At 39.6% G+C, this 15,718-nt stretch overlaps 1 protein-coding gene across 1 annotated transcript in view; it reads left to right on the top strand.

The window, feature by feature from the left end:
* The window catches only part of CLIC4 (chloride intracellular channel 4), an 85,665-nt gene that overhangs the window by 39,143 nt on the left and 30,804 nt on the right, over positions 1 to 15,718 (top strand). Inside the window, exon 2 of the mRNA XM_081226044.1 lies at positions 2,694 to 2,803. Within this exon, the coding sequence (XP_081082170.1) occupies positions 2,694 to 2,803 (110 nt within the window). The remainder of the gene's footprint in view (positions 1 to 2,693; positions 2,804 to 15,718) is intronic.

The raw sequence follows: 15,718 nt of genomic DNA, 5'->3' as shown, positions 1-15,718 counted from the left end.
ATAATTGTGATGGTATGGAAATAACCTAAGTGTCCATCAACAGATGAATAGATAAAGAAGATGTGGTGTATGTATACAATGGAATACTACTGAGCCATAAAAAAGAATGAAATTTTGCCATTTGCAGCAACATGGATGGACTTGGAGGGCATTATGCTAAGTGAAATAAGTCAGACAGAGAGAGACAAATACTGTATGATATCCCTTATATGTGGAATCTAAAAAATGCAACAAACTAGTGAATAAAACAGAAGAAGCAGACTCACAGATATAGAGCACGAACTAGTGGTTACTAGTGTGGGGGGGAAGGGGCAATAGAGGGGTAGGAGTAAAAAAGGGTTATTTTGGGGTTATATGAAATCATGTGTGTGAAATTTTTGAAAATTTTAAAGCAATATAGAATTTAAAGAATTTCATTTAATAAAAAAAATTTTAAATGAGTGTATATGTTACTGTTAGAAGCAGTAAAAAAAAGCATACTTTTTTTAGATGCTATGTGTTCATTTTTAACATTAATAAAAACTGGATGCATAATAAATACCCTGATTCCCAGTGTAGTATGCTTTCCATTATACCATAATATCCTCCTCACCTCCTCAGTCAGTTGTACCAATAGGTTGTATTTATTGTAATTCATACTGAAGAGGGTAATTTTAATCCTTTAACTTTGTTGAAATGGAATTCTATTAGTACAACTTGGATTAAAGGAGGGAGTTTTTGATTTATGACTACTGGACATCTGAGTTTTTCCACAGTTTCACTCTACTTTGTGAAAACATCATCTGGCTAGTAGCTGCCAATTTTCTAGTGCTGTTATGACTTTGGAAAAACTTACTCATGGCAATACTTCTTATTTGAATTGTCATGAGTTTTAGGAGAGCAGTTAATACAAAGGCGTTTTCCAGATTTATCCTGAAGAGTGCACATGCTATACTTTTATTTATTTATTTATTTATTTATTTATGTATTTAATTTATTTATTTTTGACTGCGTTGGGTCTTTGTTGCTGCACATGGGCTTTCTCTAGTTGTGGCGAGCAGGGGTTACTCTTCGTTGCAGTGTGCAGCCTTCTCATTTCGGTGGCTTCTCTTGTTGTGGAGCACGGGCTCTAGGGCATGTGGGCTTCAGTAGTTGTGGCACGTGGGCTCAGTAGTTGTGGCTTAGTTGCTCTGTGGCATATGGGATCTTCCCAGACCAGGGCTCGAACCTGTGTCCCCTGCATTGGCAGGCGGATTCCCAACCTCTGTGCCACCAGGGGAGTCCCCTGTATTATATTTAATCAGGTAACTGCTTTTATTTTTTTTTAACTCCCCTCCATTTCCCCACTAGTTTAGGAATTAATGACTTTACTAATGTAGCATTTTACTGAAATGGCTTCTGAAGTTTTTGAGACTTACTTTAGGATAATAAACAGTACTTCTACCAGCATCTTTGAGTGACTTGTTGAAAGTCACTGGCTCTATTCATAGACTTTATGGTGAAGAGGGCTGTGTTGGCTGCTAGTGAGTGTCAGAATGTTCTCTTCCAGCCTGCTTGCTCGCTCTTTCATTTCCTGCTCCCCCCTCCCTCCTTTTTAAACTTGGGGGGCATACTTGATGGAATTCTAGATTTGTCCCACTCTAATTTTTAGGAAAATTGTGTTATCGTAGAGCTCAGGGAAGTCAGCTGCTTCATTTATTAAGTAGGATTACAAATAACTTATTATAAAGATATCTTTTGTTATTTTCTTGTTCCCTGAAGGAATGTGTAAACAGGGTATGGGATTTTTATAATGAATAATTTTTTAAAAATTATTTATTTGTTTGGCTGCGCTGTGTCTTAGTTGCGACATGCGGGATCTTTTAGTTGCGGCATGCGGGCTCTTAGTGCAGCGTACGGGATCTAGTTCCCTGACCAGGGATAGAAGCCGGGCCCCCTGCCCTGGGAGTGTGGAGTCTTAACCACTGGACCACCAGGGAAGTCCCATGAATAATTTTGTTTAATGTGGGGGAGGTTGGCAGTTATTTTGCCCTTTGGAGAGAGGCACACGTTTCCCTTTTTATGTTGCCCTGTAAAGAATACTGTTTCATAGAACAAGAAATGACTTACGTTTCATAAAACTTATGATAGTCTGCCCTGACACAAGGATATATGTACCCCCTAGGGATTGACTGGACCTGTGCTGTCCAATAAGGTAGCCATTAGCCGCGTGTGGCTGTTTAAATATAAATTAATAAAAAGTAAATAAAATTCAGTTCATTTGAACTAGCCACATTTTAAGTATGGCTAGTTTTTTAGGTACTCATTTTAAGTACTCATTAGCCATATATCACAAATAACTACTGTATTGGACAGTGGTAATTCAGATAATTTCTACCATTGCAGACAGCTCTCTTGGACAGCGCTATATTAGACTGGCCATTTTTAAGAAAAAGAGGCAGGAATTCCCTGGTGTTCCAGTGGTTAGGACTCTGCGCTTTCACTCCCGAAGGCCTGGGTTCAATCCCTGGTCAGGGAACTAAGATCCTGTAAGCTGTGCAGTGTGGCCAAAACAAAAAAAAGAGAAAGAGGTAAATGAAAGACCTGAATTTTTTCCTTCCACAATGCAACTTTTCCTGTCTCCTAGTACCCTTGACTAAAATTCAGGAAAAGGTCTATTGTTTTGTGTATCATCACTTTGGCCTTGTTTTTTAATGTTTATTTCTGTTTCCCAGGCTGGCAGTGATGGTGAAAGCATAGGAAACTGCCCCTTTTCCCAGAGGCTCTTCATGATTCTTTGGCTCAAAGGAGTTGTGTTTAGTGTCACAACTGTTGACCTGAAAAGGTAAGATTTGGTTGTAGTTGGGGATCAACTTGCTGTTTTCAGTTTGATCCTCTCCTCATCCCTCACTTTGCTTGCATATGTTCTATAAAGAAATGTATTAAAGTTCAGCTGATTTATGGGCACATTTAACTTGTATAAGTATTATGGATAATTCACAATGTAAGTATATTGCTTGTGGCCTCTCAGTCTTTTTAGGAACTTGTTGTATGTTTACCTTATAATATCAAGAGCAGCACCAGGAGCTGTTTTAGTGTAGAAGCAGTTAAATCTTTGACTTTACAGATAAACATGTAACTATGCAGAACTTTCTAAGCAGGCGACTTCTCAAATGTGCTCGTAGACACATAGCCTATATAATCTGGATCTTTAAAAACCAAGAGTGGGATTTTTGGAGGCTGATTACTGCTGTGGTCTTTTTCATTTCATCTACTTTTCAAAGCATAATAGGAGTGTTCTATAATATGATTTTAACCATATCTGGTTAAATACAGTTATAGAATAAGAGCAGTTATCTATGCCCCTGTGATTGTTCTTGCTAGGTGGAGGGTTGTTTCTGACTTTCTCTCTACAGACCAAAGTGGAGAGGGCTGCGAAGAGCCCTGATAGCAGTAAGCTTTTTTTACTCAGTAACTTCTACTCTCCTTTAGCAAACAGGTCTGAGGCGAAGAACATTCATACTTAAAAAAAAAAAAAGATTTAAACCAAGGGTTGAGAACATTTTTACCAATAGAAAATCTGGGATTTGGCAGTGGAAATGTATTCCTCTTGACACAAATGCCACAAAGCAGAAAATTCTTTGCTACTTATTTTTTAAGCATATTAGACATGAGCAGTGTCAAGAAAAAATGATGACAGGCTATCACTGGATGGGTAGCAGAATTCATGAACATTCTCCTTTTGGGCATCACAATGTGAGAATTACCTGACAGCTATAATCCCATTCCCTGTTCTAGGTTAGCATTCTCTGGGACCCCTGTCAGTTCCTTAAAATTTATTTTTATTTAAAAAATTTTTTAATTTTTATTTTTTGTGGTACACGGGCCTCTCACCGTTGCGGCCTCTCCCGTCGCGGAGCACAGGCTCGGGACACACAGGCTCTGCGGCCATGGGCCACGGGCCCAGCCGCTCCGCGTCATGTGGGGTCCTCCCTGACCGGGGCACGAACCCGTGTCCCCTGCATCAGCAGGCGGACTCTCAACCACTGCGCCACCAGGGAAGCCCTAAAATTTATTTTTTACTTCACTTAATTGAGATTTTGCAGACTTAAAATCTATTTATTGAAAATAAGCCATAAAGTCCCCCAGGAACCCCTTTGGATATATATATGAATGTAGAAATAAGCCTTTGGGAATTGTAAGAACTACAGGCTCATTTGAAGACATACCTAGCTCATATTGGACAGAGCTATTGTAAGAAGGAAATAATTTATATAGTTACCCTTCTATTACTGTTTTTTTCCTACATGCGTTCACAAAGGGAGTTTCCCAATATAACTCCTAAAAATAGACCATGCCGCCAAGCACACACCCTTAGTGTGTCTTAAAATACATGGATTTCTCCTATTCCATTTTTGGCTTGGAGCAAGTGCGTTGACTAACATGCTTTGAAAAAGCCTTCTTTGAACAGCTCAATACAGTGCTTGATTGTGGTGCACACCAGTAATAGAACCATAAACGATGGGAATCTGGGTCTGAAAAGGAAGTGAACTCATAACGGCTGTTTCTAAATTATCTGTTTCACTTTTCATTTACAAAGTTTTGATGACATTATTCTTGGAAGTTGATTGATATTTGGGGATTTGTATATGTTTAGGAGTAATGTACCCTACATGTAAAAAGTGACACATGGGAAGTAGGATGAAAGATTCAGGGCCTCCTAATTAGAAAATTTGCTACTCAAAGAAGACGTGTGTTTATTTCCTAGAGCTTTGTGTAAAATCTACAGAGAGCACTTAATACTGGAGCCTATATTCTTTAGCTTTCTTTAAAAGTCTCAGGTCTACAGTACATATAAAAAAATCCTTCTTAAGGTCAATTAAAAGTGTACAAGTAGTACATGATAATGAGTCCCCTTCATCCCTAACCTTGGTCATCAGATTCCCCTTCACAGAGATAATTGCATTTAGGTTTGGTCTTTATCATCCTTCCAGACCTTTTCTATGAGTTTACATGCTTATATATAGTCTTAAGTAAGATTTCAAAGAGAAGGTACCCCAAGAGAGTGAACGTTGGCTCAAAAAAAAAAAAAAAAAAAACCCAGTATAAATAAAATAAAGTTGTCACAGAGGACTAAAACATGCTGTAGTAAAAAGTACCTTTCATAATATATTCTTAACTTTAAAACTTTAAATATGATTGTTTTTAGAAAGCTGTGGGGGAGAAAGATTCGGTGCCTATAGTGCTTATTTTCCTGCTTTTCCTGATAATTGCCTAATTTCTTGGTGAAATGTACTGATCCCAGAACAAACTGGCAGAGAGCAATAGAACTCTACTGAGAGCTTTTTAGAAGCCCACTCTCTGCTCTGAAAAAATTATTGTTAAATGACATTTCATCCGTAAGAACAAGCCAGTTTCTAGTTCTGGCACTGTGTAACACGTTCTCTTTGAAGCTCAGTCGGTGTTAGTGACTATGCTGGTGGTATTCATATGCCCCTGTGAGGCTTGGAACAACCTCCCATTGCTTCCTGCCAGTGCTGCCTTCATACTTTTGTGGGAGTAATTTCTAAACCTAATTTTTTGTTTATTCTGCAGTCGTATTACAGAACTTTCAGATTAAAAAAAAAAGTTCCCAGGCTTTAGGAATTTAGGTTTATATCAACTGCCGTTTGAACAAAAGCTTCAGGTAAATATAAGTGAAAATATTAAAATATGGGACACATTTCAGGATGTCATCACGTGTCATCAAAAGGGGAGCAACCATGGCATAGCAGAAAGTGTTAGGGATAGAGACCTGGGTCTGTGTGGAGAGAGCCCTGTCTCTGATTTCGCTGGGCAAGCTGTCTCATCTTCTTGGAGGTCAGTTACCTCATTTTTAATCTCAGTAAGAAAGAAGGGGAAAGTAAACTAACATTTCTTCATTGTCTATTACATGCTAAACACTGTTCAGGGTACTTTTTACTACTGTTACCAGACCATTTTCAGACCTATTGAATAGAATTTATTATTTTTATCACACTGGTGTTACAGGGCCTTTGTGGCTGACAGGTTCATGGCAGTGATCAAGATCTTTATTTGAAGACTTCCATTATCTTCATTATGCTCCGAAGTTCTTAAATCAGAGATCAGCATCATTAGAGCACAGATAAGCCTGAGAGGTAGGCTGGGGGAAGAGAAAGAAGGAAGTGTGAGAACAGTAATAAGAGAGAGAGACAGACACACATACATATACACACTGAGACATTGACTTGGATATAGCTGAGTGTGGCCATATAGTTGTTAGGGTAAACTCTTCTTGTTTTGGGAAATGAGAGTGGAAATGATAACTTTAAGAAATTAGCTTTTTATTGTAAAAGCAGTGATATCTGCTATATTACCAGTGAATAATATTCCTTCTCCATGATATTCTCTGAGAAAATAGATAAATTGGAGAAGACCACTTTAAAAATCTGAGAAATATTTGTTTTCATTTTTCCCACTCCCACCTTAAACATTGAAACTAACTGTCTCATCCTTTGTGGTGTCACCAGTTCCTTCTGCTTCAGAAGTCAGCATACCATTTGTAACATTGTATGAGTCAGACCCACAAGTAAATTGCCATGATCATGGCATAAGGTTTTGGATTATTATTATGATAGTTTAAACTTTAACAATTTTGTTATAGTTTAAAATGTTACAGCAGAACTATAAAACTGATAGTTCTGTATATCTTAAAAGGAGTTATAAACTCAGAACAAAATCTGATTTCCAAATAGATTCTTCAGGTAATTTGCTTTCATTATCATGTCTCTGTGGTTCTACCCTTCTGAAAATAGTCTTCAGCAAGTTGAGAGATCAGTTTGAGTTCCAGGTACATCTTCAGTACACAGCAGCATGAATAACACATACAGAGAGACTAAGTGGAGTGGAACAGGCCAGCCTTTTAGAGAAATCATTCATTTCCTGCTGCTGGTCAGTCAGGAAAGTACAGACTCTGTTCTTCCACTTTGTAAAGTTGACTTGGGCTACGTGAAGCCCTTGTTAGAATGGTCCTACAATTCAAGGTATGGGTCTCATGAATGCATTTTGAATCACATGTATACATACCCTGTGTGTGTGTGAGAGACAGAGAGAGATAGAGACAGAGAGAGATAGAGACAGAGACAGACAGAATTTCACTGCCACTGCCACTGCCACATGTCTTTATGTTCTTTTTCAAGATAATTTCAAAGATGAAGAATCCTGTTGAGGCCACTAAGAGCTGAAATAGAAAAATGGATTGTTAGTGAAAGGTTTTCTAAACCTGTTGTCAGTATAAACTCTGCTTATAAACTATAAATAAAATCTGTTGAGCATTATAAAAGCTGAATTTGATACCTTTTCATGGGTGCTATTTTGTTCTAAAATGATTGTTCCACAAGTTGACATTAAAGTAGACAGACAGAGATCAGCAGTATACCACATTTAATCACAATAAATAAAATCCTTTAACTGGTTGAACAGGACACACAGACAAAATACTTAGTAACTGGGATCTTGGTGTGTGTGGTTTGATGTTCACAATTCAGTCATTCAGTTAGTGACTTTATTATTAGTCAGAATATAGCAAATCTAGTGAAGGATAATTAATAGGAGTAAAGTGATCTGAAACAAAAGACTTGTGTTGTTACCTTTTTTTGCTTATTTGCCATCTGGTGTCCAGCATTCTCTTGATTTGTATGAAATAATTCTATGCCTTGAAAATCAACATCTTTAAAGTTTTAAAAAGGAACTAAATTAACGTGTAAGTCTACGTACTTCATATTTTTTTCTCTCCATTTAGTGAGTCAACTAGTTACAGTAGGTCATTTTTAAGGAGCAGCTCCAGTGTCCTGTGGCTGTGCTGTACTCATTTTATACCAAGCAGCTGGAACCCAGCCACCAGCCCGAGGGCCTCCAATTGTTTGTGCTGAATTAAATTTTAATTGCAATTAAGCCACTTAAGTTGCTTAAGTATTAGCTCCTATAAGGTGTCTCCTTTTCATTCCTATCTTTCCCTTTCTTTCTGTTTCTTATTTTAGTTTTTTCTTTTTTTTAATGAGTATTCACCATCCAGTTTTTAAATTTTTTTTAAATTAAAAAAATTTTGAAAACATCTTCATTGGAGTATAGTTGCTTTACAATGTTGTGTTAGTTTTTGCTGTATAACAACGTGAATCAGCTGTATGTATACATATATCCCCATATCCCCTTCCTCTTGCGTCTCCCTCCCACCCTCCCTATCCCACCCCTCTAGGTGGTCACAAAGCACTGAGCTGATCTCCCTGTACTATGCAGCTGCTTCCCACTAGCTATCTATTTTACATTTGGTAGTGTATATATGTCCATGCCACTCTCTCACTTCGTCCCAGCTTACCCTTCCCCCTCCCTGTGTCCTCAAGTCCATTCTCTACATCTGTGTCTTTATTCCTGTCCTGTCCTGCCCCTAGGTTCATCAGAACCTTTTTTTTTTAGATTCCATATATATGCGTAAGAATACAGTATTTGTTTTTCTCTTTCTGACTTACTTCACTCTGTATGACAGACTCTAGGTCCATCCACCTCACTACAAATAACTCAATTTTGTTTCTTTTTATGGCTGAGTAATATTCCATTGTATATATGTGCCACATCTTCTTTATCCATTCATCTCTTGATGGACACTTAGGTTGCTTCCGTGTCTTGTCTATTGTAAATAGTGCTGCAATGAACATTTTGGTACATGACTCTTTTTGAATTATGGTTTTCTCAGGGTATATGCCCAGTAGTGGGATTGCTGTGTCATCTGGTAGTTCTATTTGTAGTTTTTTAAGGAACCTCCATACTGTTCTCCATAGGGGCTGTGTCAATTTACATTCCCACCAACAGTGCAAGAGGGTTCTCTTTCCTCCACACTCTCTCCAGCATTTATTGTTTGTAGATTTTTTGATGATGGCCATTCTGACCAGTGTGAGGTGATACCTCACTGTAGTTTTCATTTGCATTTCTCTAATGATTAGTGATGTTGAACATCCTTTCATGTGTTTGTTGGCAATCTGTATATCTTCAACAGAGAAATGTCTGTTTAGATCTTCTGCCCATTTTTGGATTGGGTTGTTTGTTTTTTTGAAATAGAGCTGCATGAGCTGCTTATATATTTTGGAGATTAATCCTTTGTCAGTTGCTTCATTTGCAAATATTTTCTCCTATTTTTGTCTTGTTTATGGTTTCATTTGCTGTGCAAAAGCTTTTAAGTTTCATTAGGTCCCATTTGTTTATTTTTGTTTTTATTTCCATTTCTCTAGGAGGTGGGTCAAAAAGGATCTTGCTGTGATTTATGTCATAGAGTGTTCTGCCTATGTTTTCCTCTAAGAGTTTGATAGTGTCTGGCCTTACATTTAGGTCTTTAATCCATTTTGAGTTTATTTTTGTGTATGGTGTTAGGGAGTGTTCTGATTTCATTCTTTCACATGTAGCTGTCCAGTTTTCCCAACACCACTTATTGAAGAGGCTGTCTTTTCTCCATTGTATAGTCTTGCCTCCTTTATCAAAGGTAAAGTGACCATATGTGTGTGGGTTTATCTCTGGGCTTTCTATCCCGTTCCATTGATCTGTATTTCTGTTTTTGTGTCAGCACCATATTGTCTTGATTACTGTAGCTTTGTAGTATAGTCTGAAGTCAGGGAGCCTGATGCCTCCAGCTCCGTTTTTCTTTCTCAAGATTGCTTTGGCTATTCGGGGTCTTTTGTGTTTCCATACAAATTGTGAAATTGTTTGTTCTAGTTCTGTGAAAAATGCCATTGGTAGTTTGATAGGGATTGCATTGAATCTGTAGATTGCTTTTCGTAGTATAGTCATTTTCACAATGTTGATTCTTCCAATCCAAGAACATGGTCTATCTCTCCATCTGTTTGTATCATCTTTAATTTCTTTCATCAGTGTCTTATAGTTTTCTGCATACAGGTCTTTTGTCTCCTTAGGTAGGTTTATCCCTAGGTATTTTATTCTTTTTGTTGCAATGGTAAATGGGAATGTTTCCTTAATTTCTCTTTCAGATTTTTTGTCGTTAGTGTATAGGAATGCAAGAGATTTCTGTGCATTAATTTTGTATCCTGCTACTTTACCAGATTCATTGATTAGCTCTAGTAGTGTTCTGGTAGCATCTTTAGGATCCTCTATGTATAGTATCATGTCATCTGCAAACAGTGACAGTTTTAATTCTTCTTTTCTGATTGGTTTCCTTTTATTTCTTTTTGTTTTCTGACTGCTGTGACTAAAACTTCCAAAACTACGTTGAATAATAGTGGTGAAGGTAGACAACCTTGTCTTGCTCCTAATCTTAGCGAAAATGGTTTCAGTTTTTCACCATCGAGAACGATGTTGGCTGTGGGTTTGTCATATATGGCCTATATTATGTTGAGGTAGCTTCCCTCTATGCCTACTTTCTGGAGAGTTTTTATCATAAATGGGTGTTGAATTTTGCTGAAAGCTTTTTCTGCATCGGTTGAGATTATCATATGGTTTTTATCTTTCAATTTGTTAATATGGTGTACCACATTGATTGATTTGTGTATATTGAAGCGTCCTTGTATTCCTAGGATAAACCCCACTTGATCGTGGTGTATGATCCTTTTTTTTTTTTTTTTTTGCGGTACGCGGGCCTCTCACCGCTGTGGCCTCTCCTGTTGCGGAGCACAGGCTCCGGACACGCAGGCTCAGCGGCCATGGCTCACGGGCCCAGCCACTCCGCGGCATGTGGGATCCTCCTGGACTAGGGCATGAACCCGTGTCCCCTGCATCGGCAGGCAGACTCTCAACCACTGCGCCACCAGGGAAGCCCTATGGTCCTTTTAATGTGCTGTTGGATTCTGTTTGCTAGTATTTTGTTGAGGATTTTTGCATCTATGTTCATCAGTGATATTGGCCTGTAGTTTTCTTTTTTTGTGACCTCTTTGTCTGGTTTTGGTATCAGGGTGATGGTGGCCTCGTAGAATGATTTTGGGAGTGTTCCTCCCTCTGCTGTATATTTTGGAAGAGTTTGAGAAGGATAGGTGTTAGCTCTTCTCTAAATGTTTGATAGAATTTGCCTGTGAAGCCATCTGGTCCTGGGCTTTTGTTTGTTGGAAGATTTTTAATCACAGTTTCAATTTCACTGCTTGTGATTGGTCTGTTTATATTTTCTTTTTCTTCCTGATTCAGTCTCAGAAGCTTGTGCTTTTCTAAGAATTTGTCCATTTCTTCCAGGTTGTCCATTTCATTGGCATATAGCTGCTTGTAGTAATCTCTCATGATCTTTTGTATTTCTGCAGTGTCAGTTGTTATTTCTCCTTTTTCATTTCTAATTCTGTTGATTTGAGTCTTCTCCCTTTTTTTCTGGATGAGTCTGGCTAATGGTTTATCAATTTTGTTTTTCTTCTCAAAGAACCATCTTTTAGTCTTATTGATCTTTGATGTTGTTTCCTTCATTTCTTTTTCATTTATTTCTGATTTGATCTTTATGATTTCTTTCCTTCTGCTGACTTTGGGGTTTTTTGTCCTTCTTTCTCTAGTTGCTTTTGGTGTAAGGTTAGGTTGTTTATTTGAGATGTTTCTTGTTTTTCGAGGTAGGGTTGTATTGCTATAAACGTCCCTCTTAGAACTGCTTTTGCTGCATCCCATAGGTTTTGGGTTGTCATGTTTTCATTGTCATTTGTTTCTAGGTATTTTTTGATTTCCTCTTTGATTTCTTCAGTGATCTCCTGGTTATTTAGTAGTGTGTTGTTTAGCCTCCATGTGTTTGAATTTTTTACAGTTTTTTTCCTGTAACTGATATCTAGTCTCATAGTGTTGTGGTGAGAAAAGATACTTGATACTATTTCAATTTTGTTAAATTTACCAAGGCTTGATTTGTGACCCAAGATATGATCTATTCTGGAGAATGTTCCATGAGCACCTGAGAAGAAAGTATATTCTGTTGTTTTTGGATGGAATGTCCTATAAATATCAGTTAAGTCCATCTTGTCTAATGTGTCATTTAAAGCTTGTGTTTCCTTATTTATTTTCATTTTGGATGATCTGTCCATTGGTGAAAGTGGGGTGTTAAAGCCCCCTACTATTATTGTGTTGCTGTTGATTTCCCCTTTTATGGCTTTTAGCATTTGCCTTATGTATTGAGTTGCTCCTATATGTTGGATGCATACATATTTACAATCTTCTTCTTGGATGGATCCCTTATAGTAGTCTTTATTTTAAAGTTTATTTTGTCTGATACGAGAATTGCTACTCCAGCTTTCTTTTGATTTCCATTTGCATGGAATATCTTTTTCCATCCCCTCACTTTCAGTCTGTATGTGTCCCTAGGTCTGAAGTGGGTCTCTTGTAGACAGCATATATACAGGTCTTGTTTTTGTATCCATTCAGCCAGTCTGTGTCTTTTGGTTGGAGCATCTAATCCATTTACATTTAAGGTAATTATTGATATGTATGTTCCTATTACCATTTTCTTAATTGTTCTGGGTTTGTTTTTGGAGGTCTTTTCCTTCTCTTGTGTTTCCTGCCTAGAGAAGTTCCTTTAGCATTTGTTGTAAAGCTAGTTTGGTGATGTTGAATTCTCTTAAGTTTTGCTTGTCTGTAAAGGTTTTAATTTCTCTGTCAAATCTGAATGAGATCCTTGCTGGGTAGAGTAATCTTGGCTGTTGCTTTTTCCCTTTCATCACTTTAAATATGTCCTGCCACTCCCTTCTGGCTTATAGAGTTTCTGCTGAAAAATCATGTGTTAACCTTATGGGGATTCCCTTGTATGTTATTTGTTGCTTTTCCCTTGCTGCTTTTAATATTTTTTCTTTTAAAATTTATTTATTTATTTATTTATGTTTGGCTGTGTTGGGTCTTCGTTTCTGTGCGAGAGCTTTCTCCAGTTGCGGCGAGCGGGGGCCACTCTTCATCGCGGTGCACGGGCCTCTCACTATCGCGGCCTCTCATTGCGGAGCACAGGCTCCAGATGCGCAGGCTCAGTAGTTGTGGCTCACGGGCCCAGTTGCTCCATGGCATGTGGGATCCTCCCAGACCAGGGCTCGAACCCGTGTCCCCTGCATTGGCAGGCAGACTCTCAACCACTGTGCCACCAGGGAAGCCCAATATTTTTTCTTTGTATTTAATTTTTGATAGTTTGATTAATATGTGTCTTCGCATGGTTCTCCTTGGATTTATCCTGTGTGGGACTCTCTGTGCTTCCTGGACTTGATTGACTATTTATTTTCCCATATTAGGGAAGTTTTCAACTATAATCTCTTCACATATTTTCTCATTCCCTTTCTTTTTCTCTTCTTCTTCTGGGACCCCTATAATTCAAATGTTGGTGCGTTTAACGTTATCCCAGAGGTCTCTGAGACTGTCCTCAATTCTTTTCATTCTTTTTTCTTTATTCTGCTCTGCGGTAGTTATTTCCACTATTTTATCCTCCGTGTCACTTACTGTTTTTCTGCCTCAGTTATTCTGCTATTGATTCCTTCTAGAGATATTTTGATTTCATTTACTGTGTTGTTCATCATTGTTTGTTTGCTCTTTAGTTCTTCTAGGTCCTTGTTAAACATTTCTTGTATTTTCTCCATTCTATTTCCAAGATTTTGGATCATCTTTACTATCATTACTCTGAATTCTTTTTCAGGTAGTCTGCCTATTTCCTCTTCATTTGTTTGGTCTGGTGGGTTTTTACCTTGCTCCTTCATCTGCTGCATATTTCTCTGTCTTCTCATTTTGTTTAATTTACTCTTTTTGGGGTCTCCTTTTTGCAGGCTGCAGGTTCATAGTTCCCGTTGTTTTTGGTGTCTGCCCCCAGTGGGTGAGGTTGTTTCAGTGGGTTGTGTAGGCTTCCTGGTGGAGGGGACTGGTGCCTGTGTTCTGGTGGGTGGGGCTAGATCTTGTCTTTCTGGTGGGCAGGGCTGCATCTGGTGGTGTGTTTTGAGGTGTCTATTAACTTAGTATGATTTTAGGCAGCCTCTCTGCGAATGGGTGGGGTTGTATTCCTGTCTTACTAGTTGTTTGGCATGGGGCATCCAGCACTGGAGCTTGCTGGTCATTGGGTGGAGCTGGGTCTTAGCATTGAGATGGAGATCTGTGGGAGAGCTCTCGCCGATTGATATTACATGGGGCCAGGAGGTTTCTGTTGGTCCAGTTTCCTGAAGTCGGATCTCACACCTCAGAGGCTCAGGCCTGACACCAGGCTGGAGCACCAAGACCCTGTCAGCCACACAGCTCAGAAGAAAAGGGAGAAAAAAAGAAAAATAAATTATTAACATAAAACAATAATAATTAAAAAAAAGAGAAGAGAGCGGCCAAACAAGTAAACAAATACACCAATGATAACAAGTGCTAAAAACTAAACTAAGATAAACATAAATATCAGAAACAAATCAGTCACAGACAGCAAACCCCAAGTCTACAGTTGCTCCTAAAGTTCACCGCCTCAATTTTGGGACGATTCGTTGTCCATGCAGGTATTCCACAGATGCAGGGTACCTCAAGTTGACTGTGGGGATTTAATCTGCGGCTCCTGAGGCTGCACGGAGAAATTTCCCTTTCTCCTCTTTGTTTGCCCAGCTCCTGGGGTTCAGCTTTGGTTTTGGCCCCGCCTCTGCATGTAGGTTGCCCTCAGGCATCTGTTCCCTGCCCAGACAGGAGAGGGTTAAAGCAGCAGCTGATTAGGGGGCTCTGGCTCACTCATGCCAGGGAGAGGGAGGGGTATGGTAGTCATAATTGGAACGCAGGGCGTGCTGTTGCAACAGCCTGAGGCACCATGTGTTCTCCCAGGGAAGTTGTGCCTGGATCACGGTACCCTGGCAGTGGTGTGCTGCACAGGCTCCAGGGGCTGTGTGGATAGTGACCTGTGCTTGCACACAGGATTCTTGGTGGCAGTGGCAGCAGCCTTAGCGTTTCATGCCCGTCTCTGGGGTCCGAGCTGATAGCCATGGCTCGCGCCTGTCTCTGGAGCTCACTTAGGCGGTGCTCTGCCTACTGTGGGCACACAGGAAAGGAATCCCTTCCCCTTGTGCACCCCGAAACAAAGGTCTCGCCTCTTCGGCAGGTCCAGACTTTTTCCCAGACTCCCTCCCGGCTAGCTGTGGCACACTAGCCCCCTTCAGGCTGTGTTCACACAGCCAACCCCAGTCCTCTTCCTGGGATCCAACCTCTGAAGCCCGAGCCTTAGCTCCCAGCCCCCGCCCGCCCCGGCGGGTGAGCAGACAAGCCTCTCAGGCTGGTGAGAGCTGGTTGGCACCGATCCTCTGTGCAGGAATTTCTCCACTTTGCCCTCTGCACCCCTGTTTCTGTGCTCTCCTCCGTGGCTTCAAAGCTTCCCCCCCAGCCTACCCCTTGTTTCTACCAGTGAAGGGGCTTCCTAGTGTGTGGAGAGTTTTCCTCCTTCACAGCTCTGTCCCAGAGGTGCAGGTCCCATCCCTAGTCTTTTGTCTCTGTTTTTTCTTTTTTTTTTTTTGCCCTACCCAGGTATGTGGGTATTTTCTTGACTTTTGGAGAGTCTGAGGTCTTCTGCCAGCGTTCAGTAGGTGTTCTTTAGGAGTTGTTCCACTTGCAGAATTTGTGGGGAGGAAGGTGATCTCCACATCTCACTCCTCTGCCATCTTGAAGGTCCCTCCCTAGTTTTTTCTCTTTATATATTTCCTTTTCTTCATCTAGAAACAAACTTACTCTGGTAAGTAATGGTGAAAATAAAAAGCCGCCAAAATATTGGAGAATATTCACGGTCTCATCTCAAGGCATGAATTCTATGCATTTTGCTTTTCCTAGATAT

This window comes from Mesoplodon bidens (genome assembly GCF_964165515.1).
Source record: "Mesoplodon bidens genome assembly, chromosome: 2".
Classification (NCBI taxonomy): Eukaryota; Metazoa; Chordata; class Mammalia; order Artiodactyla; family Ziphiidae; genus Mesoplodon; species Mesoplodon bidens.
Note: the sequence above shows the minus strand (reverse complement) of the source record. Positions and strands in the feature narration are given on the sequence as shown.